The sequence below is a fragment of the Alligator mississippiensis genome, chromosome 15 (genome assembly GCF_030867095.1).
Source record: "Alligator mississippiensis isolate rAllMis1 chromosome 15, rAllMis1, whole genome shotgun sequence".
NCBI classification, from domain to species: Eukaryota; Metazoa; Chordata; order Crocodylia; family Alligatoridae; genus Alligator; species Alligator mississippiensis.
In genome coordinates, this window is record NC_081838.1 from 18,545,912 (window position 1) to 18,572,120 (window position 26,209).

At 51.3% G+C, this 26,209-nt stretch overlaps 3 protein-coding genes across 4 annotated transcripts in view; 2 read left to right on the forward strand and 1 right to left on the reverse strand.

Annotated features, from left to right (window-relative positions):
- The first annotated feature begins 2,483 nt into the window (after window positions 1-2,483).
- On the forward strand, window positions 2,484-6,909 carry LOC132245739 (immunoglobulin lambda-1 light chain-like). Of its 2 annotated transcripts, XR_009457458.1 has the most exons (5): window positions 2,484-2,607; window positions 2,889-3,218; window positions 3,758-4,430; window positions 5,679-5,789; window positions 6,555-6,909. XR_009457458.1 is itself a non-coding variant. In XM_059718593.1 (3 exons), exons 1-3 carry the CDS (start codon window positions 2,562-2,564, stop codon window positions 4,060-4,062), a joined length of 681 nt encoding a protein of 226 aa, XP_059574576.1. In that variant the 5' UTR covers window positions 2,484-2,561; the 3' UTR covers window positions 4,063-4,613. The 2 variants fall into 2 exon arrangements, 1 of the variants encoding a protein (XP_059574576.1); XM_059718593.1 differs by lacking the exons at window positions 5,679-5,789; window positions 6,555-6,909 and having other exon boundaries at window positions 3,758-4,613.
- Window positions 6,910-7,290: 381 nt separating this feature from the next.
- On the reverse strand, window positions 7,291-11,229 carry LOC106738278 (uncharacterized). The gene is made up of 6 exons (XM_019477348.2): window positions 11,099-11,229; window positions 9,868-10,203; window positions 8,604-8,918; window positions 8,384-8,482; window positions 8,251-8,303; window positions 7,291-7,386 (listed from the first exon to the last, which is right to left on the reverse strand). The coding sequence occupies exons 1-6, from the start codon at window positions 11,139-11,141 to the stop codon at window positions 7,339-7,341; spliced, it is 894 nt and encodes a 297-aa protein (XP_019332893.1). The 5' UTR covers window positions 11,142-11,229; the 3' UTR covers window positions 7,291-7,338.
- Window positions 11,230-17,057: 5,828 nt separating this feature from the next.
- The window catches only part of LOC109280587 (uncharacterized), a 29,750-nt gene continuing 20,598 nt past the window's right edge, over window positions 17,058-26,209 (forward strand). Inside the window, exon 1 of the mRNA XM_059718285.1 lies at window positions 17,058-17,841. The gene's annotated coding sequence lies outside the window, so the exon portion shown is untranslated. The remainder of the gene's footprint in view (window positions 17,842-26,209) is intronic.

The window sequence follows — 26,209 nt, forward strand, 5'->3', positions numbered from 1 at the left end:
AGAAATGTTTTCCCCAGATTTATGGCTGCAGCGAGCAGGGCAGAGCCTCCTCTTCGTGCTTCACTAAACCAGGGCTGCAGAGGAAGCCTGGTCTCCGTGGGTGGACCTCTGATCTTGAACAGACTTAAAGAGATGTGACGTAGGAGTGGAGGCCAAGTACCCTAGTACTCTAGAAGACAGTAAATCTGCTCTCAAAGGCTGGGTCACTAGTGCAGTGACTTTGAAAGAGAAGAGATGGTGGTTAACCCCTGTGCAGTGAAGAGCAAACGGCCATGAACTCCCTCAGCTGCCTGAAGAGTAACAGCAGAGCGACTGGGCAGCAGGGAGCGAGGTCGGCCACTTCTATGTTGGGGAGAAGAAGTGGCTTCCCCTCTTAATACCTACACCCCAATCCTTGGCTGGTTTGGTGGGGAAAGGTGCAGGGTGCATGCTAGAAAACACAGTGTTTGCAGAGCACTTCCAGGCATGGATGTGTAAACTGCCTAACAGGGGGTAGAGTCTGCCAGGGCTTCACTGGACCAGGGGAAGTGCCCGTGTGCCTGTGCTTACCCCAGGGTACATGGAGGCCAGACAGGTTTAGCTTAGTCCTGGCTCGCTGAGGGTTAAGGACACTCAGGTAGCTTCCACTTACCACTGTGTGAGGTGGACACACCAGGGGTTACCACAGAATAAACTGGCATAGGAGAGCCCCAACCTCATTTTAACCCACAGGAAATGTTCATGTGTCCTGACTCCAAGAGTCTGCACTGTGTGGTGCTCTGGATCTGGCCCCCAGCTCAAGTCGACGCAGGGGCAGCCCACTGATTTCACTAAACCTTGACAGGGAAAGCAGGAGCATAAGGGACTGGAGGAGATGTTCACTGGGGCTCAGGGAATCCCAGCCCCCTTGCACAGGTGCCTGGGTCCTTTTCCAGTGCTATGAAATGTTGCCGGCAGGATGGACTTATGTACGTGGACCTGGTGTTTGAGCCACCAACCTACCAGGCCCAAAAGCAGTAGGCAGCACAAGGGAAGAATGTGACACCATGAACAGCCTCATCCACGGGCTCCTTCGTGTGGGGATGGCGGTCACTTCTCTGATGATCAGCGTGAGCCATGCCAGCCTCCAAGAAGGCTGTACACGGGGACACGCTCCCTCCTTGTGGGCGTTCAGACTGGACAGGTCAGAAGACCCCAAAGATGAATGTGACTGGGGAGGACATCATTTTCCATCATTGTAGCAAAGACTTCCCAGTAGAACCAGGTGGAACATTTCCCCTATCATGGGACACTTCAACAGAAACTTAAATACTACTTTTTCCCCTCTGAAATTCCTGGCTGCAAACATCCCCTGTGGAGGGACTTCAGGTGGACTCTTGAGCTGTTTGGCAGTCAGAGAACAAGAAACAATCCCCACTGAGATGGGCCCTTTGCCCAGCCCAGAATAAAGTGGGAACCTATCAGTGGCGACGTGTAGGGGGCACATGGTGCATGTGCACCCCTGAGAGCGCTGGTGCACCCCCTGACTGGCCATGCTCACCACTTAGGTGATGGGAAGGGGGGGCAGGCGGGAGTGCTGGTGGCCCCCTGCAAGCACTGGCCGATTGCTGCAGCCACTCCCAGAAGCGGCTGCAGCAATCAGCCACAGTGATCAACCATCGCGGGATCAGCCTGAGCAAGGACAAGGCTGTGTCCCCCATGCTGCGCTCCCACTGCTGCCACGGCCTGGCCCTGCCTCGCACACACGGGGGCTTTGTTCAGTGGCACCCCCTGAGCTCAGCCCTGCGGCTACCTCCAGTAACGTGGAGCAACGCATCAGAAGTGCCCGTCTCAGAAAGACTCAGGCACGTAGGGTCTCCATCGCACCAACATCCGTGAGGGCTCAAGGGGCCTGGTTTTTCAAGGCCCTGGGGTCTCCTGAAGGAGGACATGGGGCTTTCCAGACTCACCCACGAGGATGTGTGACTTCCAGGCACCTTCAAGCACCAAAGCATTTTTCAAATCTGGTTGTAGATGGCTTCTGCAAGCCACAAAAGTGCTTCCAAAGGTGTTGCTCCCGTTGCCTGGTTTCTCACACAGGTCAGAGCTTTGACTTGGATGATGTCAGATGCCAACAACACCCCAACCCAAAGAGGCTGCAGACACTCATATGGGGGGAGTGGGGTGTACCTGTAAGAAATCAGGGGCTTGAAGAGCTTGAACACAGAGCAGCAGGATAAGACTCACAAGCACCTAAGAGATTTAGGACCATGGGTGCTCTTTAGAGTCAATGGGGCTTGAGCCGCTCAGGCACTTCTGGGGCTCTTCTGGGCAGGCCGGCAAGGGGGAGATGATTTGAGGCATGTTAGCTGCTTGTGTAATGAATGAGTGTTAATGCTCAAAGTAACTGTTTGCACCAGTCAGATGCAGGGAAATATGATGCAGATCTGTGCACAGCAAGGTAATGAGGTTAAAAAACTCCCCCTCCCCAGCAGCCACGTCCCTGTCAGCAGTGCTCCTCCCCAGAAACAACCAGCCCTGAGCCCTTGCACTGCAGCTGTGCACTTAGATGGCAGCCCTGGGGCTGGAGGGGCAGGATACTCATGTCCATCATGTTCCTCGCCAAGTCCCTAGTTGTCTCATCCTTAGGTAAACCACCGACACGGCTCTTGGCACTGTGCTGCTGGGATCAGGGACACAAACATCCTCAGCAGGACACAGACTCCGGCGCTGGGCTCAGGGCTGGATTTCAAGTGTCTTTTTGTGGCCTTGGAGGCTGCTGTGGAGCGGGTTGTTACAATGCTGCTGCAAGGCTGCCTGGAAAGCAGAAATGTTAGCAGCAAATGCCTTCGGGTCCTGAGACGTGAGGGGCACCTGTGTCAGCCCGAGACCCGCTGGAAGCTGACGATTGCCCTGTTGTGTTTCCACAGCGTTGGGAGTCCAGTTACATCTGTACCAGCCTCAGCGGTTCCTGGTTGTGGAAGTCGGTGGGACAGCAGAGATCCACTGCTCCTCCAGGGAAGATATGGAAGGGAGACAGTATGTACTGTGGTATGGGAGAAGGGCGGGTAAGGCTCCCACATGCATTAAGGACTGTGCGGATGATAAAAATGTGAGCAAATTTTCTTGCAAGCGTCAGACTCACAGCACATCACTGGTAATCAGGGACATCAAAAGGAATGAGTCTGGCATTTATTACTGTGCATATGACCTCGGCAGCTCATGGACTTTTGGGAAGGGAACCACGGTGATCGTTGGAGGTAACGACCCATTGCTTCTTTCATTAGAAATATCTGAGTGTCTCATTGCTCACGTCCCATTAGAAACTGACAAGAAACTAAGAACGTAGAATTGTAAATTGCTTTTAAAAAGCTGTGTTTTTAGCCAAGCAATATGGGTTCAGTATTAGGTTCTAGAGGCAGAGAGAGAAGGGGCTATGCAGCTTTTTTTTCACAGGGGAAACCTGGCAAGTGGTGCAGGGAAGTGCTGGGTCTCTGTGGGGCCGGTCTGTGCAGCCAGGCTGGGAATGTTTCTCCCTCCGACCCGTGACAGCAGATGAGAATATTTTGAACCCCTGAAGCTGCTAGTGCTGCCTTGAGAAGGCTGCCCAGCTCTCTCCTGGCTACAACGGCATGCATTGGACTGGTTCCTCTCTTCCAGCTCAGCAGGGGATGGCACCTTTCCTTATTCCCCAGTAAACTTTTATCTGGGTTAATCTCTCCATAACAGAGCTGAGCTGCAGCCCAGCCACAGCTGTGGGTCTGTCTGCCGCTGAACTCTTGGCTTCCTTTCTCCCCAGACAGCTTCACAGATAGCAGCTCCGTGCTGCTCCTGGGCCCTGGTGCAGGGGAGAAGGGAGCCACGGAGCCTGCACATCTGGCCTGTGTGATCCGGGGCGTCTCCAACCTCGTCCAGGTGTCCTGGCACATTCCCGGAGAGGAGCCAGCCCAGAGACTGCTGCGCTTGCTGGAAGCCAGTGATGGGTCCTTAACACTCATCCATGGCATCAGCATCCCCTGGGCCAGCTGGGCCAGTGGGGTGATGGTTGTGGCAGAAATGCCACCGTCTGTGCCCCTCTCCAGAGATCTGTCTCTGCCAGTCTGACAGGCTGGTGTTGAATCCCTCAGGGCGGGGATCTCCCTCCCTGGTCTGCATAACAAATGCTCTGGTCACCTGGGCAGGGGGGAAAAAGCCCGGCCCTGCTTAGGGGCCCAGGTAGCCAGGGATGCTTTGTAGATTGGTTGGCTTGTGGCCAGCACTGGCAGCTTCGATTGGACCGGGCTGCTGAGGTCAGAGAGGGGATAAAAAGACCCGGGCCAGGAAGAAGGCAGCCATTAGCCATGCGGTCATCCAGATGAATCTGAACCTGGGAGAGGAGCTTCACCATCTGAACCCGGCTCTCTCCTCATAACTGCATGCTCCAAGAGTGCCCTGCCTCCAGAGGAAACTCCAACCACCTCTGGACGATGCGAGTGAGTAAGCTGCTCGAGATCAGACTAGATATTTAGCTTACAGTAACTCAGATGCGTGTTAAAACGGCTACCTCAGCCACCCTGGTTTGCTCTATGGGATTCCTCTGATATTTCCATGATATTGCTCTACCTTTTACCCTGTTTCCGCCCTACCCCTGTAATCAATAAAGTTCTCCTTTGTGACCGGTGTGGGAGACTTATTGAGGGGTGGGTCTAAATTATGCCGAGGAGGCCCCTTAGGTCTGCGGACTAAGGGAGACTTTCTGAATAAGCCCCAGACTTGGGGAAGTGCCCCAAGTGCCTGTATTGGGTCTAGGACCCATTGGATGATCAGGCCTGTGTTCTCCAAGGTGCGCAGAGCCAGAAGTGAGTCCAGAGCCTTGGATGGTGGCAGCGGGACCCCTAGGCTAGTGGGTGTGCTCCAGGGAAGGGGTCAGCCTGACGGGAGGCACCCCAGGGAGGCACTCGGAGCCTGGAAGGTGGTCGGGCGCAGGGAGGTGGGCGGCTCAACGCAGGAGCGCCCCCTACTGGCCCACCACAATGGTCACCTGTGAGGTGACGTTCAACTCCTCTGGCAGCAGTGTTACCAGACATGCCATGTATTCTGCACGTGAGTGGTTTTTTGCCAGCTCCTAGGACTGAAACTGCCAATAGCTTCTAACTTGCATGGACAAAACTCTGGTTGCATTTCACTGAAGGACAAAAATCCCGTTCATTCCCCAAGGATCCCAGCCCCACGTGTGCTTGTGTGTTGCTTGCCAAGCTGCAGGGCTGGAAGGTTGTTGTTCCTCGGGGGCCTTTCCCCATTACCAGAGACATTCAGGATGGAGGAAAGGCCCTGTGTTCCCAGCACCCCCTTTTATTGTGTGTGGCCCCCTTGCCTGGCATCAGACCCCATCACTTCTTGGGGAAAACAGAAAGCAACAGAGGGGAAGGAAGAGTCCAGGAGTGGTGGCAGCCCCTGGAGTGAGCCACATGTGTGGGGGGCGATGGGCAGGCAGGCTGAGGGGGACAGTGGGCTCTGCAGGACGGATGCTGATCATAGGCAACCCTCCATCCCCCAGTGCCCATACCTAGGAAAATGCCCAGACACACATGGCCTCCTTCCTCCCCCTCTGATGGACGAGACTGGGTCCTGGAGGTGGAGAAGGGGCTTGGGAATCCCAGGAGCTGCAACCTCAAGTGTTCATGGGGCAAACAGGGAAGTCTCAGCTCCTGATGTTCCTCTGTGGTCCCCTTCCTCCCCAGCCCCTCGCAGCTGGTGCCAGCAGGAGGCCGTGCGCTACATGGTGGTGGGTCTCCTGGTGCTGCTGATGGTATCTCTGACCTCCCTCTGGATGTGTAGCTGCTCCAGTCCAGGTAACCCGCACATCCCAGCCCTCCCATGGTCTGGGGACCTCTCAGCTCCACATCCATGAATCCTGAGCCGTGTTCCCAGGCAGCCCTATACTGAGAGCAGCTCGCTGGGTCCTGTCTGCCCAACTCTGCACAATTGCAATCCCTCCCGACTCCCCCCACATCTCTGCAGCAGGGAGCCCCATCTCCAGCCTGGTCTGGGGCAGATCCAGGGAACTGCTGCTTTCCCGGGGCTGAACCCAGCAGGGACAAGATCAAATCTCCTGTATGGACAGGGCCGTACCCAGGCTGGAAGGTGCAAGGGGGATCCCCGCTGCCATTCAGCTGGAGGAGGGGGCAGTGATGCTAGGAGCTGCAGGACTCAGGCCTGCTGATTTCCTTAGCTCCAGGATGCTGCCTGGGACAGAAAGCAGCCCTGCGCGTGGAGCTGTGTGAGCTGCACTATGGGGCTGCTCAATGGGCGTCCATTCAGTGATGTGCATATGTACTGAAGGTGGGTATACATCTTGGGTCACGTTGGCCCCTTCTCCATGAGGGGCTGACAGCGGGGCTAAGACCTCTCGTCAGTCCCCTTACCCGCTGTGCACAGAATTTCCGCTTGTGCGGTTCCTGGGGTCGGTGCAGCCCTAATGGATGCCCAGTTCATGCAAAGTGGTTTCATAGAAATCCTCGCACTCGATGGGAAAGTGCCACCTCCTGCCAAGCCCAGCCCAGCCCAGCACAAACTTGCTATGGCTGGGATCTGATGCTGCCCCTGCGGTCACACAGGGTCAGGGAGTTTGTGCCCAGCCACAGTGTGAGCCTGCCACTGCTGGAGGACCTGGACTCAGCCCCCGTGGAAGGGAAACGGGAAGTCTCGAGCACAAAGGAATCGGGCCTGGAAACCCCCAGCTGGTCCCTGCCGAGCTGCTGCCTCTTGTTCCCTTCACCGCTGCTCCGTGGCGTTCGCTGCTTCTTGCTGCCCGGGGATGATCTGCGCCAGACCAGCTCCACAGTGCGACTGCAAGGGTGAACTCTGCCCCTGCTCTAGGGATCAAGAGGAGGAGATCCTGCCCTCAGGCACCAGGAGGTGGGAGGTTTCCGGCCACGAGTGGCCGGGGTGACTGCAGTCTGTGGGGAGACGTTGCAGCCGGGGGTGGGGGGGGGAGGGCAGGGAGGGAGGGAGGGAGGGAGGGAAGGGCCCAGACCCAAGGGAACTGGGGTGGTGGGGCAGGATGGTGGGCCCCTGCATGGGGCACGCACGCTCCCTGCTCGGCCTCACGGGCGGCCAGTGTGGGGCTGACTTCCTGGCCCAAGGCTGCCTGTCCCTGTTGCCTGATAAACGCCTTGTCCCACCCCATGTACTGTTTCCCTCTCCATAATTTTTGGTTCTTGCCATGAAAAGCAGCATCTCACATGTGTGATCTCCAATGTTTGTTGGCCAGCCTACCCTCTCACCTTGTTCCCCAGACGCTCACACAGTCAGCAGCTGCTTGGCTTCACATGTCCCTCCCTTATGCACACGTGCGGGCCCACAAATTTTATTTGAAGTTTGAACATGTGAACACTTCAGTCACACAGAAGCATTTCTGCCGCCGTGTCTCACAGCTGCATATTCTGTCTGCAACACAAGAGGAGAGATCTCACATCAGTTGTGGGTAGCACAGCCCGGAGACCCCGGCTGAGGTCTGCGCCCCACAGTGCTCGGTGCTGTATGAGCACCGGATAAGGGATTGCACTGCTACCTTAGGGATGTCCAGACACAGGAAGTGGGAGGAGAAACTGAGGCACAGAGAGGGGCTAGGACTTGGCCGTGATCCCCCAGCTGCTCAGACCCTCAGACCCACAGCCAGAAAGAGGGCTCAGGTGTCCTGCCCTGACTGCCAAGGTTGATGTGTCCCATTAGATCACACGACTCCATCCATTCGCCTGCTTCCTGGGACTTTTCTCAGACTCAGAAATACCCTGGCCTGGATTTCCTTTTGCAATACAGGAAACCCTTTTTATTCTCAGGTTCGACATTTGCGATATCAAATATTCGCAAATGCAGAACCCGCATCTTAAATACGCTTACAGGAACTCCTTGGGAGTTCTGCACTTGCTGCGGCTGGGCTCCTGCTGCCGCCAGCACAGCCGTGCCCCCACAGGCGCCAGGGGCACTGCGTTCATGAATACAGTGCCATATTCACGGATTTCACCATTTATAGGGATCTCCAGAATGTATCCCCCATGAATGGTGAGGGTCACCTGTACTGCATGCACAGCGCCGTGTCCCTCCACAGACATGCAGCCACTTCTCGGGTGGACACAGCAGTTCTGTGCCATGAACCCAGCACAGCGCTGACAGCAGTGGGGAAGAGGGGAATCGGTGATTACTTCAGCGACTGCACTGAATTGCTGGAGAGCTGACCTGGAGGGGCCAGGCCAGGATGAGCCCAGACCCCAGTTCTAAGCATCTCTGTGACACAGCTGGAGAAGCAGTTACCTCCGGGCTCTGCCTTGGGTGCACGTCACTCCCCGGTGCTGCCACTGTTCCTGCTGGAGGAAGCAGAGCAGGGGTTATTAGTGCGGCTGGGATGGGGTCGGAGGTTGACCCTAGTGCTTGCTGTGGCTGTTACCTGTGCGGGGGCACCTGGTGGAGAGCAGGATGAGGACCTGGATCAGTAGGAGGAGGCAGACGCAGGGCAGCCCCACCCAGCGCACAACCCAGCAGGGCCCTGTGGGGAGAGGAGACGCTGAGAGCAGGGCACAAAGCATGCAGCTGGGAGCAGGCGAGGCGCTGTTCCCAGAGGCCATGGTGAGGGGCAGGGACAATGCCCAGGGAGCGGCTTCACCTACCCTTCGATGTGATGCCCATTGCCTTGGCTGTGATGGTGCTGACTTTTCTCCCAGTTCCCTGCTCTCTGGTCCAGCACGTGTAGTGTGTCCCCGCGTCCCACCTCTCCTTGGGGACTGTTGTCAGGCTCCAAGCACCTTCCCCATGCAGGGCTCCTGCATCTGCCGGCAGTGTCGACCCCTCCCCAACATCCCAGAGAGGTGCCCCCCAGGCCTGAGCATACGGGGAGAGCAGGCAGAGCAGGGGGATGGTGTCTGGGAGCTCGGTCTCCTCTGTGGGCAAAGGCATCAGGATGGCAAGGCTGGGCTGGGGGGCATCTGCAGGAGAGTGGGAGCATCAGGACCAGAGGGCAGCTAGTGCCCACCCAGCCCTGGCAGGAAAGCTGAGATGCCCGGGGCTTGGTTTACCCCCGTTTCAACACCAAACTGCGGATGGGACATGGCCCCAACTATTTTTGTCTCAGTGGCAGCAGCCCCTGCCTAGGGCACAGGTTACAGAAGGAGACCTGGTCTGGTGGGAACAACGTAAGCCAGGGAGACAGAAAAGCCCCCTGGCCACTGCCTTGCTGAGTGCCCCTGGAGAGCTGTTGGCCGCTCTGCTCTGTGCCTCGGTTTCCCCAATGGCAATAAGAGCTGGGAAGGAGCAGCGCAGCACAGGAGCCACCAGTGGACATCTCCCAGGTGGATTCATTCCCATCTGCTGGGGGGTGGCCCCGGGGCCCAGCCCACATGGTTCCTGCCTCTCTCCCTCCCTTTCCTCTGGGTCTGTGCATTGGGCATCGGGGGGAATCCACAGCAGGGACATGGGGGTGCTTGCTCCCCCCACACCGCAGGCAGAGGGAGATGCTGCCTGGTGCAGCCTGAACCATGACATGAGCCTTTACACCAGGCCCTTGAGCCCCAGAGGCTGGAGCGGGAGTCTGCAGGACAGGAGCTCGGGGGGAGATTTCTCCCTGGTGCCCAGAACCAGCTCCCTGAACTGGGGTCTCGGCTGCTGGGGCTGCAGTTTGGAAATCCTGGCCATGTCTTTGGGCTCCCACGTGGGAGCTGCTGGGAGCTGAGATGGTTGAAATCGTGGGTCCGTTGAGTGAGACCCAGAGCCCAGGTCTCCTGCTCCCACCCCCTGCCCGGGGCACTGCCTGGCCCCTGCCGGCCCTGACCTCACTCCCAGCTTGGAGCTGATGCTGGGGGGGCAGAGTTGTGCAAAAGGGGAATTTTTTTGCCTCCTGTCTCTGGACTGACGATTTGTGACCTGTTGGGAACTCACCAGAAACGATCAGCCTGGTCCTGTTCCTGAAGTTGTTGTCTACATATATATCGAAGGCACAGTAATACACTCCAGAATCCTCCTCCCGTACATCGCTGATGACTAGAGAGATCGCTTTTCCTGAGCTGCTCACTTTACTCGAGTATTTTCGTTCCTCAGGTAAAGATTTAGCATTCTGGGAAACCGACTGCAGACTGCCGTCCCGGCACTCTTTGTACCAGGTTACAAGTTCGTCTGCATCCGAAACAGTGCAGTTCAGCTGCACGGTCTGTCCTGGGGTCGTCCAGATCTCTGCTGGGCTTTGCTGCAGCCTCAGCCGCTTTTGGGAAGCCGCCACTACAGAGGAAAGTGCGGTATATGCATGGGGGGGACCAGTGCACTCAGCTCCCCCGCTGCAACATCCCCGTTTATCCACAGCTTTCACTAAAGTGACACGGTTTTATGAACTCGAAAATGACCTGTGATAGTTACGGATTGACAGGATTTGGGGTTAGTGGGGAAAGCACACAGGAAAATGACCCACACGACCGATGTGAAGAGAAGTAAGATGGAAGATAATATTGGAAGATACATTAATAACAGTTAAAATGCAGCAATGTAAATTAGATAGGAAAGAAGGGGGAATTTTACTTTATTGAGTACTTTATTCTCTGTGCATGGTGCCACAATGTTCCCCGGCTGGGAGTTGCCAGAGAGGAGCCAAATAGTTTTTTTCTTCCTTAGCCCAAGGCTTCACATTTTCCCCCAATGCAGAGATCTGCCTCTCTCTTACCTGCCAGGAGCAAACACAACCACGAATTTCTCCAGTTTGCATCACACAGCCCCTTGCCTGCCCCAGAAGCAGCCCTTGCACAAGCCCCAAAACCCATTTTTGCTCCTTTCAGTCCTCTCTTCCCATACGATTCCTGTGTCCCAGGGAGAAATGACAACTGAAACTCCAACAGGCTGGGCTGAAAATTGTCCCCGTTCCAGTGTCCAGTGCAATATCATCACCCCCAGCTTGGACTGAGCACAGATGAGGATCACTTGCTGCACTGCTGTGCTGTTTCCCAAGGGGTTTTTAACACACACACCATTGTATTACATCCCTCAGAGACTGAAACCTGTAACTCTCCCATCTCTGTCTCTCCCATGCAGCCCAGCCGGGTGTTTCCATCCTGCCAGGACATCCCTGTGCACAAGGGAATTGTTCTTATGTGGGGAGAAAAGACCGTGGAGCTGAAAGACTTACCCTGCAGGGTGAGGAGCAGGATCCCAGCCCAGGGGCAGCACATGGTGTGGTCTCTTCAGTGCTGGGAGGATGCTGTGAGGCTGCTCGATGGGTCTCCTTTTCTGAAAGCCTGGGTCACGTGGGAAGAAGACCTGTTTCCTGTCTCAGCTTGGAGGGGGCATGTCTACAAGAGGAGGGTGCTGGGGGGTGGGACACTGACCTCCGACATGCTGAGAGATGTGATCCTTACCACCCACCGGTCATGAATATCTGACCAGACTGGGATTTATTGCAAGAAGTCTTTCAACTCTCCCCAAAGCAAACCAGCCACCCACTGAATCCCAACCCAGTGTCTCTGACCTCTCTAAGATGCTTCCAGCACAAGGCAGACAAAGCCAGGACCTCTCCAGCCTGCTGTCAGTGATGCTTATACAGCCCTATGGATATACCTGGTGAGGATATAACCCACACACACTTCTCTGAAGCCCCCACTGAGGAGCCAAGTCCCCCTAAGTGTCCGTACAACATGTGTCTGGGCATGTGAGCAGGGCTGTATGGGACCAGGCTGCCGACCTTGGCTGTCCTTGCTCTTCCTTCCCCTCTGCCTCGTCCATCTCATGCTGTTTACTGCTGCTCCATGTCCATCCCTAACATAAAAATTAATGACTGTGAGATCTACCATGGAGCCAGACATCCTTTTTCAACTTTCAGTCTCAGTTGGTCCTTACTTTACTGTAGGTACATTGAATGCACAAGCAAGGATGCGCTGGCCAATCTTCCACGGAGCAGGTGATTTGGATCGACCAGACTGGGTTTCAGTGAATTGAATTGCACAGGTTGCAGGTGTGTTCAGCATCGCGACATGCAAGGACTTGCTGTGAAACATCCCTCGGGCTGTGCCTGGCACACAAAGGGCTGTGGTGGTTTCCCCCCGTCTGAGCTCCTGCTGGAGACACACAGTCATGTCCATGGAGCACCTCCCAGGACAGAGCAGGAACAGCTCCTTCCCTTCCAGTGGGAACCGTCCCCGTGGGGCCGTGCACACACTGCTGAGCTGATGCAGGGGGCTTTCTTTCAAGGCCGCTTCCATGGAGCAGTGACAGGCCGAGTGGCCTTCGCATGGTCTCTGGCACTTCACCCTGCTCAGGATGAACCTTTATTTGCAGCAGAGATTTGGGGAAACATTTAGCAGTGTCCCCAGGTGACTGAGAAGCCTGATCCTCTTTCCAGGTAATTGGGATGTGGTTTATAAATGCACCAGTCACTTCTGCCCACGAGACACAGGCTCAGGAATCATTTGGGAGATTTTTCATTTGCTTTTTCTGTGTTGCTTTCCTCTGTTCACCTGATTCCATGGCTACCTTGTTGGTGTGATGATGGGTTCAGGGTCAGGCTTCGTCTTGGGGGCTGCTTGGGGTGTTTTAGGGCAGAGATGGAGGTGCATGTGGTGAGTGTCCCCATCCCATGAGCTGTGTGATTAACTGCTTCACATTGCTTTGTTTGTGATGAGTGACGTGAGCAGTGCAGTCCCAGGCTCTTGCACATCGCAGTGTGCAGCCGCATGCATCTCCTCCTGCGGCAAGTGGAAAGAGCAGAGAGGGACATGCTTGGAGGTAGCTTCTGGGGGGCCGGGATGAGACCCTCTAGGTGGACCCATCTAGGTGGGATGGATGGTGAAAGGGGTCTTTAAGTCTTTATTTATTCATGAACCTTAACTTAGCAAAGAACAGAAGGAACATTTAAAGACAGATCCAATCCCCTAAAATACACATCAAGACAGATACTTATCTTCTATCAGCAGGGCTCCCTGAACCCACAGCAGTGCCCCCAAGAGTCTTCAGTTCTTTTCTTCTCTTCTTTCAGTCTCTGATGAGTCCTTGTTTCCTTTGTGCTTAACTTTTTGTGTTTCTTCATCTCACTATAATATTTCATAATCTAGCCCAGCTTCTTCCCAAGAGCTCTGCATAATACAAATCTCACTGTCTTGTGCTTTTAAATCTTAAATGTATTCCAAATCTGTTCTTAAGCTTTAGTTCTCGGACCTTGCACTTTCCTTCAGTGTTCAAAAACTTGTCTGCAACCTTCTGGTTTGGAGGCAAGAGAAGATTTTTCTTTGAGCAAATTCCAAACATTACCACCAAATTTCCAATTGAGACAATTTTTTTTCTGCTCCACTGTAGAACATGGACTTGGTAGCACAACTTTCCCATTGCTAAACCTTCCCAAACTTTAAAAAACCAGCTATTGATGATTTTAGGGGTGTGACTTCTTTTGCAGGCGGTGGCTGGTAGAGACCACTGTAGTTGCACAGAAGCCCGCTTGAGCCACAAACACTCACCCATATTGTGATCTGGCCACAGAGCCAGAAAGCAGCAGTGGTGACTTTATTTATGTGTGCATTTTAATTACTATATTAAGCTTGAAAGAAAAAACAACCACCGCATTCTCCCTCCCACCCCAGTTTTAATGCCCCCCCCAGCTCACTTTCACGCCTGTGCCCAGCCTGCTTTTGTGGTCAGTCTTAGTGTGCACTTGCACTGCTGTAGGTCTACATGACTGCTGCGTGACACACTTAGCACTCTGCTCTGTTTTTCCTGTAATGGTGTTTTCTTGAGCTCACTTATCTAGACGGGGTGAGCTGGCGCCCTTTAGCCTTCTCACACACTGAACCACAACCTACAGTAGCAAGGCAAGTCTTCGCGGAGGCCGAATTGGTAATTTCCAGCCCTTAACCAATGCTGGCTTAGCAATTGACTGGGCTCAAAGGGAAAAGGGCCAGCAAAGAAGAGAGGATCCTAGGAAAGGAGGGCCAGAAGAGACCTCACAGGGTCACAGCTAGTCTGGCCCCTGCTCCAGGCAGGATCAGCCCTGACTGAACCATCCAAGCTAAGGGTCCGTCCAACCTGGTCTTGAGCACTTCCAGGGATGGAGACCCCACAGAGTCTCTAGGTGCCTGCTCAGTGCTCGACAACCCTAAAAATCAGAAAGTTCCTCCTCATCTCCAACCCCTGTGTTCCCCACATGGCTTTGTTTGTGGAGATGGCTTTAGTCTCAGCCTCTCCCCCGGCTGGGGCCTGACGCGCAGCCGTCAGCACGGACTTAAAGACAAGAACTGAGATCTTTATCCCTCTCTAAGGCTGATCTCTATCTAAACAGAGGCGGCGGCCGGAAAAACAACGACCAAATATATGGCACTAAATATAAAGTGAGCTCACACATCTGCGCTGACATGGAAAACCTCAGGGCTGCTTGCCTGGGTCTTTGTACCACAGCCTCCGGGGTCAGGCTCAGCTCTCTGCATTTGCTGCCTGTGTCTGATAGCAGACAGCAGCACCGCTCTCCCCACCCCAACCATTCGAGATGCTCACCCAAGAATCAGCCCCTGATACAACCCTGCCCTGGCCCACAGGGCTGTGACATATGCCCATGTGAGATGTAGCTGCCCACGTTCCCATTCACGGTCGTTCCAGTGTCTGGTGCAGCTAGACTTGTTCTGGCCACGTCCAGTGGGAGCATCTCCGCATGTGACAGTGTTGAGGGTCCTTGTCTTGCCTCCCATCACACAGAGGTGGCTGCAGGAGGGGGCAGGGACTGCAAGGTGAGTGCTGACCATGAAGAGCCTCATCCTTGGCTCTTCCATAGGAAAGGGGCCCAGAGATGCCACCAGACTCTTTTGTCTCCTACTTCGTGCTCTCTGCTGGGTTGCAAACAGACGTTGCCCTTCTGCCTGCCCGAATATATTTGTGGCTGCACATGCCCAAGCAAAGAGCCGATCCTGCCCAAGCTTGTGGCCACAATGATTTGTTGTAATGCTTTGGGCACCTGTTTGAGGCAGCTGTCTAGTTGCTAATGACATGAGAGCGTGAAGCCCCTGGCTGCCCGCACTCTCCAGCCATCCCACACAGAGGCCCCTGGGCTTTCAAGGGCCCGATCCTGCAGAGGTTTCCCAGCAGCGGTGTCTATGAGCGGGGAACATTGCAGCTGTCCCCAGTGCGGCTGCAGCAATGACCTCTGCTCCTCCTCCTGCCTGTGAGCAGCTGGAAATGCAAAGCCCAGACCGTCTTAACTAACATCAGCTGTAATAGAGGGGGGAAAAAGGGAAAAAACCCTTCCCTCCAATCACAAAACACAGCCTGGTCTCAGAACATTTTTCTAGGCGTTTATGACTGTTGTTCCTGGTTTTCCCCTGGGATGTTTTGGGGAACAGTTGTTCACCTAGCCCCTGATGCTCACCCGATACATGTGTAAACTGTCTTCAAATCCCCACTAAGTCTTCCCTATGCTAGGCCGAACAGTCCCATATCTGTCAGCCTTTCCTCGCATGGCTTGCTCTTCAGGCCTTTAATCATACGAGTGGCTCTTTCTCTGGCCTCTCTCCAGCTTCTGTAGCCTGGGTACACCCAGGGATGTGCCCTGTCTGCCAGTGGAAGGGGTGGCGGTCAGGCAGAGTGCTGAGAGAGGGGCCTGCCACCTGGGAGCAGTTCCCTCTCCTCTCTACAGAGCCAGGCTGAGACCAAGCACTTAACTACATACAAAATTGATTGCTACAATAAATAAATATATATGTAAGGAACATTAAATATTTACAATAAAATTAACATGTGGCACCACATATTAATTAACCTGCAATCAAGATATTATACCACTTTGAGGGACTACAAGAACATAAACCGGGTGATTCACAGCATATATGATAATTAACCCTCCTGCACAAAATAAGCATTAACCCTTTAACAGGTAAGCCAAGGCATCGACACAATAAACACATATGAGCATCAACCTAGGCAACTCAGGTAAGTTGAGGTAGCAATACCATGGACGTACACAAGCAACAATACAGGTACGTTCCAATAATAGGCAATAAAGACAGATAAACCCGTATGAGTTCCCCTAGGGAGTACCCATAACTATATTAACCTCTGCAATATGAAACAACAACGATCACAAAGTAAGGGGGTGTTTCCTGAGCCCCTCCCCTTTAGGGCCCTGGGATGTGGACATGGCCCCCCCACACTGGAGGAGGGTGGAGGCTGCAGACCTTCCTCTCCCAAGCCCACCTCCCTGTGGGACCCGCTTTCCCAGCAACTCCCGCTCTGAAGCAGCCAAGGCTTGTCTCCTGGTGGCCAATCCCACGAGGGCCTCTCTCCGGTGGTGCCTCTGGCTCTTCTTGATGGCCTGGTGCCCTGCTCTGGGCACCCAGGGAGCTTCCACCAGGGCTGAGCCCTTACTAGCTCCGGTTCCCCGGCCTCACACCGGGGGTCCTTCTCCTTCCCGGGCCCTGCTCTGGGCACTGGGGCTCTTTTAGTTTAATGTGGAGCCACACTGCGGGGCTCCGGTTACTCAGCCTAGAGCCGGGGCTAACATGAGCAGGCTCAAGCTGCTCCCAGGGCCGAGTGTCCTTGTGCCGATCCATGCACCAGGTGGGGCCCGAGCAGCCTCGACCTGCTCCTGTGGTGGGAGAAACCTCCCTAAGGTTCGTTGTCTGGCTGAAATTTGATAGACAGACAACACGGGTAAAGACAGACAGCTGTTTATTTGCTCGAGCAAAGACCATAAAGCCAGCAAAAGGCAAAATGGCCCCCCCTCAAGGGTGAGGCGATCTTTTATACTTATTACAATAAGGCAAGACTTACAGGGTTAACAAAAAAGCAATATTTGGGCGGTGCTTTACAAATCTTTGTAACAGCATATTTCTATTAAGCTGAACTAGCACTTTTTTTTAAAAGCTAAAAGTTAAGTAACAGTAACATTATAATAGGTTAGCAAAACCTTACACAGTAGTAGATACTTCTCAAGGACACAACCACTGCACCCAGAACAATAGCTTCCCTGTCTTATCTTACTTCTTGCTGTAGCTGATTTTTCAGCACACAGACCCAGATCCACTTTTTAACTCAGAAAATGCTTAATACAGTTAAAATGATTACTTGACACAAGCAAAGGCTTAGCTATCATTCTGCCTTGTGGTCAGCTGCATTGCTAGGCCACAGGTCATGCCTTGTATTCAGCTGTAAAGCTAATACTTCTTAATAATCTAAATTATTGTTAACTTAACAGTATGCTATCAGAAAACTATTCTATTTCAGGGTAATAACAAACTTGCTCACCAGAGGTCCTCCCTTTGTTTTAATTTTTCAGAGGGAATTTTGGAACACACTTTTAGGTATTTAACTTCTTGTGGGGTTAGGTTTTGATAATTGATGCTGGATATTTGTATAAACTGACCATTTATTTTTACTTGCCTTTGTATAAACTGTTGTCCTAGAGAGCATAGACACTGAAAACAACATAACAGGCAGACTATAGTTATAACTATTTTAATTATACTTAGCATAAAAGGTCTAAGCCATCCTGTAAGGGAAGAGAACCAGTTAGTAAGCCAGCTAAGAGCTGCATCTTTGGGGATTTTAGCTACATCTTCGGCTTTTTGGATATGGACAGCTGCATCATTGAGGTGGGTTTGTACTATTGTAAAAGAACTGTTAACCCAAACGCAACATTCTGGTCCGATAACCGCACAAGCTCCCCCTTGAGCAGCAAGGAGAAGATCAAGGGCTATATGGTTTTGAATTACCATTTGTCGGAGTTCTTCTTGGGTGTCAGCCGAGGCAGCAACGGCCTTTGAGAGGTCTTTGTGACCTTCGCTGAATTAGTGAGCCATGATTTCTATCACAGCTTGGAGGCATAATGTAAATTTTTTAAGACGCACAGTGCCTATTCCTGGGAGCATACTTGCAAGGGAACACCTGAGTAATACTCCCTTGGTAAGTTGAGCTTTTTGATATTTGTCTGCTATATCACGGCTTTCTTGTAAATCTCTCTTGTTTCGCCACCTGCCCCGTGGAAGGTGCGTGGCGAAGGACGTAGAGGGTTTTAGCAGTGCCGGATAGCAGATACCTTTTCCTTTGGCAGGGATTTTATGGTAGGCATGGGAGCCACAGACCCAGTATTGTCCTTTTAAAGCAGTGAGGTTTGAATACTTAGGAGGTATTTGGCCTCCGTTTCCTAATCCTAGCACCCCGTGTTCACCCTTTGATTTGAAGGAAGGATTTGCAGTTCCATTGAAGAAGCATTGTCCCTGGGAGGTATCAGTGTACAAACAATACCACAAGGTATTATTTAAAGAGGAGATGGGGGTGCAGATAGGATTAGTGCCCTTGGTTAAATTTTTGCTGCTGTAGAAATCATTGTAAGAGCTGCAATAGGTAGGAGTTGCTGTGTTATTATTACGCCAGTCTCCTCCACTTGAACTAGTAAAATAGTAGTGACATATGCTTGTGCCTAAATTAATGCAGTCTGGTACTGAGCAGTTTACATAGAAACACCAATCTCCAACAACAGGCTTTATTAAAAGGAACTCCTGCTGACTTTGGTCCCAAGCTTGGTTATTAGAGGGGTTTAAAAGTGACTCGATGGGGCCCAAGGGGATGGGAGTCATGGAAATTTCTCCTTGGGTGTGGAGAGGAAAATGACTGCACACCCAATAGTCACTTTGGTTTTCTGCTTTAGCGGCTCTCTCAACGTATTGGAGGTACATATTATTATGGGCAACAGTAGGTTTAAGAGTAGTCTTAGCCTGAGGAAACTCTGCAAATTGTCTGAAAACTGGGTGGCTGGGCTTTACACAATATTCTGTTCCATAAGTAAATACCCGAACCTCTGCTGAACAACAGCAATGTGAGGGAGGATACCAGCGGGCAATGTTGACCTTCCTGTCTATATCAGAGAGTTTGATTGAATCACTTATCCAGACAGGAAAACCTCGGGCACCAGGATTAGCACAACTGCAGCAACTGGCAGCTATAGCCGACCCCTGTGAAAGACTTATTTCTCCAGCAAAAAGAAAGATTAGAAATAACATAGTTATAAAAACCATATTATAACAAAATCAGCACAAACAGTATGCACAACCCTGCAGCTCCAATAACTGATCTTCTGGGACATGTTACAGTCTCAAAGTGCTCGGTTTCAGTTGATCCAAAAGTGTCTAGAGGATGCAGTACTTGGAGTTCGGTGCTCCCTGGGCTGGGCAGGACCCCAAAAGGGTGACAGTTTATTAATGGACTTCGGTTAGTTTGAGTTTTATATTATCTAATGGGCTGCAGGTCCAGGAGGTGTTTGTTTTTATTTTTTCGTCTGCTTCTGGCTCACCCTTGTCGCGGTCAGGTGGGCGTGCGGTGCTCCCGCGAAGTCCGCAGTTGTCTTCTTCTGGCTTCCCCTTTTCCAGGTCAGGGAAGCTCGTGTTGGAGCCGATCCTGAGCTCTGGTGAAACTTCTGTCTTCTTTGTACGAGTATAATGAATCTAGTTGTCCTTTTCTGCTACTTTTACGGCGGTGTGGGAGGTGAGGAGGACTTGATATGGTTCTTGCCACTTAGGTTCAAGGGGAGACTGTTTCCAAGTTTTTATATACACCCAGTCTCCAAGCTGGATGCGATGTGCTGGGACATCGGCAGGAAGGGGTTGGCTTAAAGCAGTATACCTATGGAGAGATTTTAACTGAGACTGTAGAGATAAAATATAAGAGGTGAGTCCTTCATCGCCTAAAAGAGAAGAAGTGTGAGCCGGTAGTAAGGGGAAGTGTTGGGGGACAGGGTGTCTAAACAGCAGTTTGTAAGGGCTCAGCTTTAGTTTTCTCCTGGGGGTCGTTTTGATGGACATAAGAGCCAGCGGGAGAATCTTAGTCCATTTTAACCCGCTCTCAGCACATAGCTTTTTAATTTTTGTTTCAGGGTCTGATTCATTCTCTCTACTTGTCCTGAGCTTTCTGGGTGCCAAGGGGTATGGAATTTTTATTCTATTCCTAGGCAGCTGGCCAGTGTTTTGTTTATGTCAGCAGTAAAATGCGATCCTTGATCGCTTTCAATGATATGTGGAGGACAAACCTGGGTATAATTTCATTAAGGAGTATTTTTACTAGTTTTACAACTAGTTTTACTAGTTGTGCTGTAGCTGTTCTGGTGGGGAAGGCTTTTACCCATCCCGTGAGTTGGTCAACAATTACTAGGAGGTTTTTGTACCCATTGTCTTTAGGCATCTCAGCAAAATCTATTTGTAGTCTTTCAAAGGGAGTATAAGCCCAGGGGTGGGCTCCAGGGGGTCCTGATTTTTTTCCTTTGATATTAAACTTTTGCATATACTGCAGTGTTCTAAAAGCCTTTTTGCTTCCTGGTAAACTCCGGTTGCGTAGAACAGCCTGTTAGTGATAGTGGCAAGTTTTTCACAACCTAAATGCTCGCTTTGATGGAGTTGTTGTAGATAGGGTCTAAGGGCTGCTTTAGGTAGCACTATCCTTTCATCTGGCAATCGCCATATTCCATCTTTTTCACAGGTGGCTCCTGACGCTTTCCATTTCTGTTGTTCTAAAGGTGGTGCAGACTTGTACATTTTTGGCTCTAGCAATATTTCCAAATATGCCTTTGACTAAGGAATTTGAGCTTGGAAGGCTAGGGCGGATAGTGGCTGTAAGGCTGCTGTTTGAGCTGCAGCGTCGGCCAGGGCATTGCCTTTTGAGACTTGATCTCCCTTTTTGGTATGGGCTGGGCAATACATTACAGCTATGGCTTTTGGCAACATTATAGCTTGTAGGAGATCACAGACTTGTTTAGCATTTGATATTTTAGTTCCAGAGGCTGTCATAAATCCCCTCTGTTTCCACAATTGTCTAGTGGCACGACAGATTCCAAAGGCATACTTAGAATCAGTCCAAATATTTACAAAGTAGCCCAATGTTAATTGACAAGCTTCTGTAAGGGCAGTAAGTTCAGCCGCCTGTGAGCTCAACTGCCCAGGCAGTGGTTCAGCTTCAAGTACTTCAAATGGAGTTACTACTGCATAACCTGTTCTTCTAACTCCATTGACTAATTTTGAAGAGCCATCTACAAAAAAATCAAGTCAGGGTTGTCTAAGGGTAAGTCACTAAGATCTGCCCTGGGTTTGTATGAAAATGCTGCAACTTGAAGGCAATCGTGGGAGTCTGGTTCCCCGTCGCTGGGTAGAGGTAATAGAGTAGTTGGATTCAGGGTATTGCATCTCTCTATGACAAGGTTTGTAGCCATTAAAAGTGTGGTTTTCTATTTGTTTATTCTCTGATGAGAAAAATGTTGAGTATTTTTTGGAAGAGGAGGGCTACTGTGTGTGGAGCCTTTAGGATAAGGGGGTATCCGAGGACTAATTCCTGGGCTTTTTCAACTATTGTTGCAGCTGCTGCCACTGCATGAAGGCAGCCTACTCCCCCCTTTGCCACTGGATCTAATTGTGCAGAGAAGTAAGCTGCAGGCAGCTTTATGATCTCAAAAGACTGGTTCTTCTGCATCTTTTGGGGTTTTTTTTCTTTTTTTTTTCCCTTCCATTAAAAGTTGTAGTAGCAATGGCTAAGATTTCTGCCATGGATTTACTCTCAACACCCTCAGTGTCATGTTGGAGCTTCTTTTTAATATCTTTGCTAGCCTGACTTATGAATACAAGTCTTAACACAGGCAAAGTGGCAGGTGTCTCGGGGTCCATGTGTCTATACTGACGTATAGCTTTACAGAGTCTTTTAAAGTAGTCTGAAGGGTGTTCTCATCTGAGGTTAAGAGGCTTTTGAGAAGCTGCATGACATCTGACCAGGAGGGGTTATTAGTCATGAAAATGGTTTTGACGTGCCTTAGAACTACTTCGGGATCATCTCTGAGCCTGGGGGTGTTTTCTTGCCAGTTTAAGAGGTCGGTGGTGGAGAATGGAGCGTGTTTCCAGTGACTGATAACTTCTCCACCCTCACCAGGCACAGGGTATTCTCTTAGGGAAGCCAGAAGGCTAGGGGCAGGTACTCATTGTCGGGTACGATTAGCTATGGGAATCGGATCAGTGTTCGGGGAAGTTGAGTCTAGAGAGGGATGCCTTGATCCATCTACAGGCTCAGGACTTGGGTGGTCGCCGGGAGACAATCGGGGTGATGCCTCCCCACGATTTTCCGAGTCCCCTGCCGGCACGGGACTGAACGGATCAGGTGGGATAGGGGGTCTGGGCATGGGTTTATAATCATCATCTGAATATGAAGGTTTTGGGCATTGAAGGGGAGTTAACAAATTCGAGAAAAGTACAGGGGTCGGGGTGACTAAAGGCTTACTAGCAACATTGTCTCATAAATGCCAATAATTCATTAGGCTGAGGCAGAGGTCCTCCAAGATCTTTCATAAGGCAGCCAGGCAATTTGGGTCAAATGATCCATTTTCTGGCCATTGTCTTCCCAAATCTAACTGAGACGTATGAGACGTCTAATTAATTAAACAGAGTTCTGCCATACGAGACTTGGACAGTTCTGCACGTCCCTCCAAATGTTTCCAATTTCTAATCATAAAATCAAGGGGTGAATCAGGAATAGCTTTTCCTTTCCCTAGACCGGAACCCATGATTATATCCAAGCACAAGCAGTCTTATTTCCCTAAGTCCTACCTGCCTAGAAGCTGTTTCGTCCACGTACAACAACCGGTGTTCTTGGACCCCACTGGTTTTCTCCGTGAGGAGGGGCGTCTTGAGTCCGAGACCCTAGTCATTGGCCGTTATAACAGCATTTCTACCTTATATCTGTGTCTTTCGCCTTTCGGCTAGGCTGCTGGCTCTAACAGCGTTTAAAGTAGCAGACGGATACCCTCAAAGACTGCTTCCAGAGACCTCTAGAGGTTAAACCAGAAAACCAGAAACCAGATAGAAACCAAAAACATACCTGACCTGAGGTACTCGCCGGTACCGTTCCTTTACCAGATTTGAGGATCCCGCCTTATTGGTCCTGAGGGGACCATCCACCTCCCGAGACTGACCCAAATAGGTGAATTCACTGTGTGCGCGCTGGGGTGTCAGGGGGTGGAGGTCTCCAAAGGCTCCAAGCTAGATGGGTCCCATCTGGGGTACCAAATTGTGGTGGGAGAAACCTCCCTAAGGTTCGTTGTCTAGCTGTAATTTGATAGACAGACAACACGGGTAAAGACAGACAGCTGTTTATTTGCTTAAGCAAAGACCATAAAGCCAGCAAAAGGCAAAATGGCCCCCCGTAAAGGGTGAGGCGATCTTTTATACTTATTATAATAAGGCAAGACTTATAGGGTTAACAAAAAAGCAATATTTGGACAAATCTTTGTAACAGCATATTTCTATTAAGCTGAACTAGCACTTTTTTTTAAAAGCTAAAAGTTAAGTAACAGTAACATTATAATATGTTAGCAAAACCTTACACAGTAGTAGATACTTCTCAAGGACACAACCACTGCACCCAGAACAATGGCTTCCCTGTCTTATCTTACTTCTTGCTATAGCTGATTTTTCAGCACACAGACACAGATCCACTTTTTAGCTCAGAAAATGCTTAATACAGTTAAAATGATTACTTGACACAAGCAAAGGCTTAGCTATCATTCTGCCTTGTGCTCAGCTGCGTTGCTAGGCCACAGGTCATGCCTTGTATTCAGCTGTAAAGCTAATACTTCTTAATAATCTAAATTATTGTTAACTTAACAGTATGCTATCAGAAAACTATTCTATTTCAGGGTAATAACAAACATGCTCACCACATCCCAGGGCCAGCTCTCCGTGTGCCAGTCTGCACTGGTGGGGCCCTAGCAGCCTCAAGCTGCTTCCAAAGCCAGCTCTCTGTGCATTGATCCATGCACCGTCCTTGGGACCCTGCCTGAGCTCAGGCAGGGTCCCAAGGATGGTCATCACCAGAGCTACTCGCTCCTCACTGTCCCTCACCACGTCTCTCCCCATGCTCCCCTTTTATATGCTTCAGGGGCTCCAGCCCCCAAATTCTCTGGACCTGGCAGAGCGCAGTCTCAAACCAGGGCTAAACCGCTCCTTGCCCCCTCCCTTTGGGGAAAGGGAATGGCCTTGCTTTCCCTGGTTTGCTTCTGATTAGCAGATGGGCTCCACCAATTGCAATTGCAGAATTTCAAGCCAAGGACTCATCCAGAGCTCAAAAGGTAAGTCTACTACACTTCTCCACATCCTTCCTGAAGTGCAGTGCCCAGAACTGGATGCAATACTCCAGCTGTGGCCTCACTAACGCTGAGTAGAGTGGGAGAATAACTTCCTTAGTTTTGGTTGAGATGCATCGGTTGATGCATCTGTGGTATAAAAAAAAAGCAAAGGCCTTAAACTTTGATCGAAAAAAGGTTGTAAAGATCAAACAAAAGGCGTTGTGTAAAAGTGTGGGCTAGGAAAAGAGGAGGAATGTCTGGCCTTGTGGTAATCAGTGGTTACTGAGACAGCAAGAAAGGAGCGTTTTATAATAAAGAAATGAAAATAATGTTTTTGTAACTGTTACTGCAGCTAGGTTTCTAAAAAATGTCACTATATGTTCACGTGAATTGTAGGTGGCTGCTAAAAGGTATATAAGCCTTTTGCTTTAACGTTTAGGGAGGGAGCCCCCTCCAAGCGCATGGTGAATCCATGTCACGTGGGGCCCCTCCTACCGCTGTAGCTCCATCCAGATAAAGCTTCTGCTGACCTGACCCAACAGTTTGCTGCGTGTGTTTTCCACAACACATGCCAGCGTATTGTTTGCTCTGCTCACTGTACATCACACTGGTGGCTCATATTCATTTGATGATCAATTATGACTCCCAGGTCCCTTTTGGATAGCTAGCATAGCACCACCGAGCCTGTCAGTTTGCTGCGTATTTTTCCTTCCCAGATGGAGCACTTTACACTTCTCACTGTTGAACGGCATCTGGTTCTGATCCACCCATTTAACTAATCTGTCTAGGTCTGCCTGGATCGTCAGCTTGGTTGAGCTTTCTTCTTGAGTGTCAGCGAGTTCCCAGAGAGATTCCCATCTCTCTGCCTGGCCAGTTGCTCACATGTTCTCCAAAATGGCTCTCTCCCTCCTCCTGGGCAGTCTTAGTTTATATCGGCCTTTTGACTTTACCTTCCCAGGTCCTATCAGGGCAGGTGTTGTTTGAGGCCAACCAACTGATTAAAAAAGCATCACTGGTGAACTCAGATGTACATCTCTTGAGCCATGTGGTCACTGCTTAGGTCAGTTGAGGGCTCCCTCCTCTCATCAGTCCTGTAGACAGAGCTGGTTTCTTAGCAGCCAGAGTGATAGACACCTGAGATTCAGGGAGGGGGACACAGATGAGCCCCAGGGGGAGGAGGAGGAGGAGGAGGAGGAGGCTGCAGCAGTGTTCATCACAGACCCCACCAGCTACCTTCCGCCAGGCTGACACAGATCCGTCTATTAGTACTCTCTGGGTCTGACCCCGCAGCCAGTTTCCCACCCATCTGACCACTGAACTGTTGAGCCCATAGTCTCCTAGCTTACCTTGAGAGCCTCATGGGACACCAAGTCAAAGACCTCCCAAAAGTCCGAGTAAATGATGTCAGCCTCATCTCCCTTATCCAGGTGCCGAGTAACCTGGTCGTAGAAGGAGATGAGGTCACTCAGACATGGCGTACGCACGACAAAACCATGCTGGCTGTCATTCAGCCTGAATTGGTCTGAGCTGGGCGCGTCTTGGCTATAAATACAGGGGTGCGAGACCCACCCTTTCGCAGTTACGTAGGGGGATGAGTTGCACGTAACACATCACTTCCGGGCAGTTTAGTTGCGCTGGGCTCGTTCCTGTACACACCTGCTCGCTACTGTCCGAAGATACACTAAACCTCTCTGGGTTTTTGCCACTGAACACGAACCTGAGTCATTCTTTAAGCATCGGACCTAGACTCTGGGAGGCTGCCAGCACCTCACGATGTGCTAACTAATGGATGTATTTAGGTGCAAGGTTCCTATGTCCCTTCCCAGGTTTGGCTGCACCATACTACGTGCCTCTCTTCCCTGCTGCGGACGGTTGCACTGATCCTAACACCCAGGATATTCTGGATGGGATCCCACATGCTCAGAGGTGCTGTGGTGCTTTGCACAGAAATGTAGACTGTTTGATTCTTGCTGCTCTTGGCCTGTGTTGGAGGGTAATGACAGTGCACCAGCTCTGGGACACGGGTGATCAAACAGCATGCATAGCCTGAGAGGCTCAGTCCAGCAGTGCTACCTCTAGGACTGAATGGGAATAAATGGGGATGATCCTGCCTTGAGCAGAGGGCTGGACTAGATAACCTTGTGAGGTCTCCTCCAGCATGGCTTTCCTATGACTTCAGGA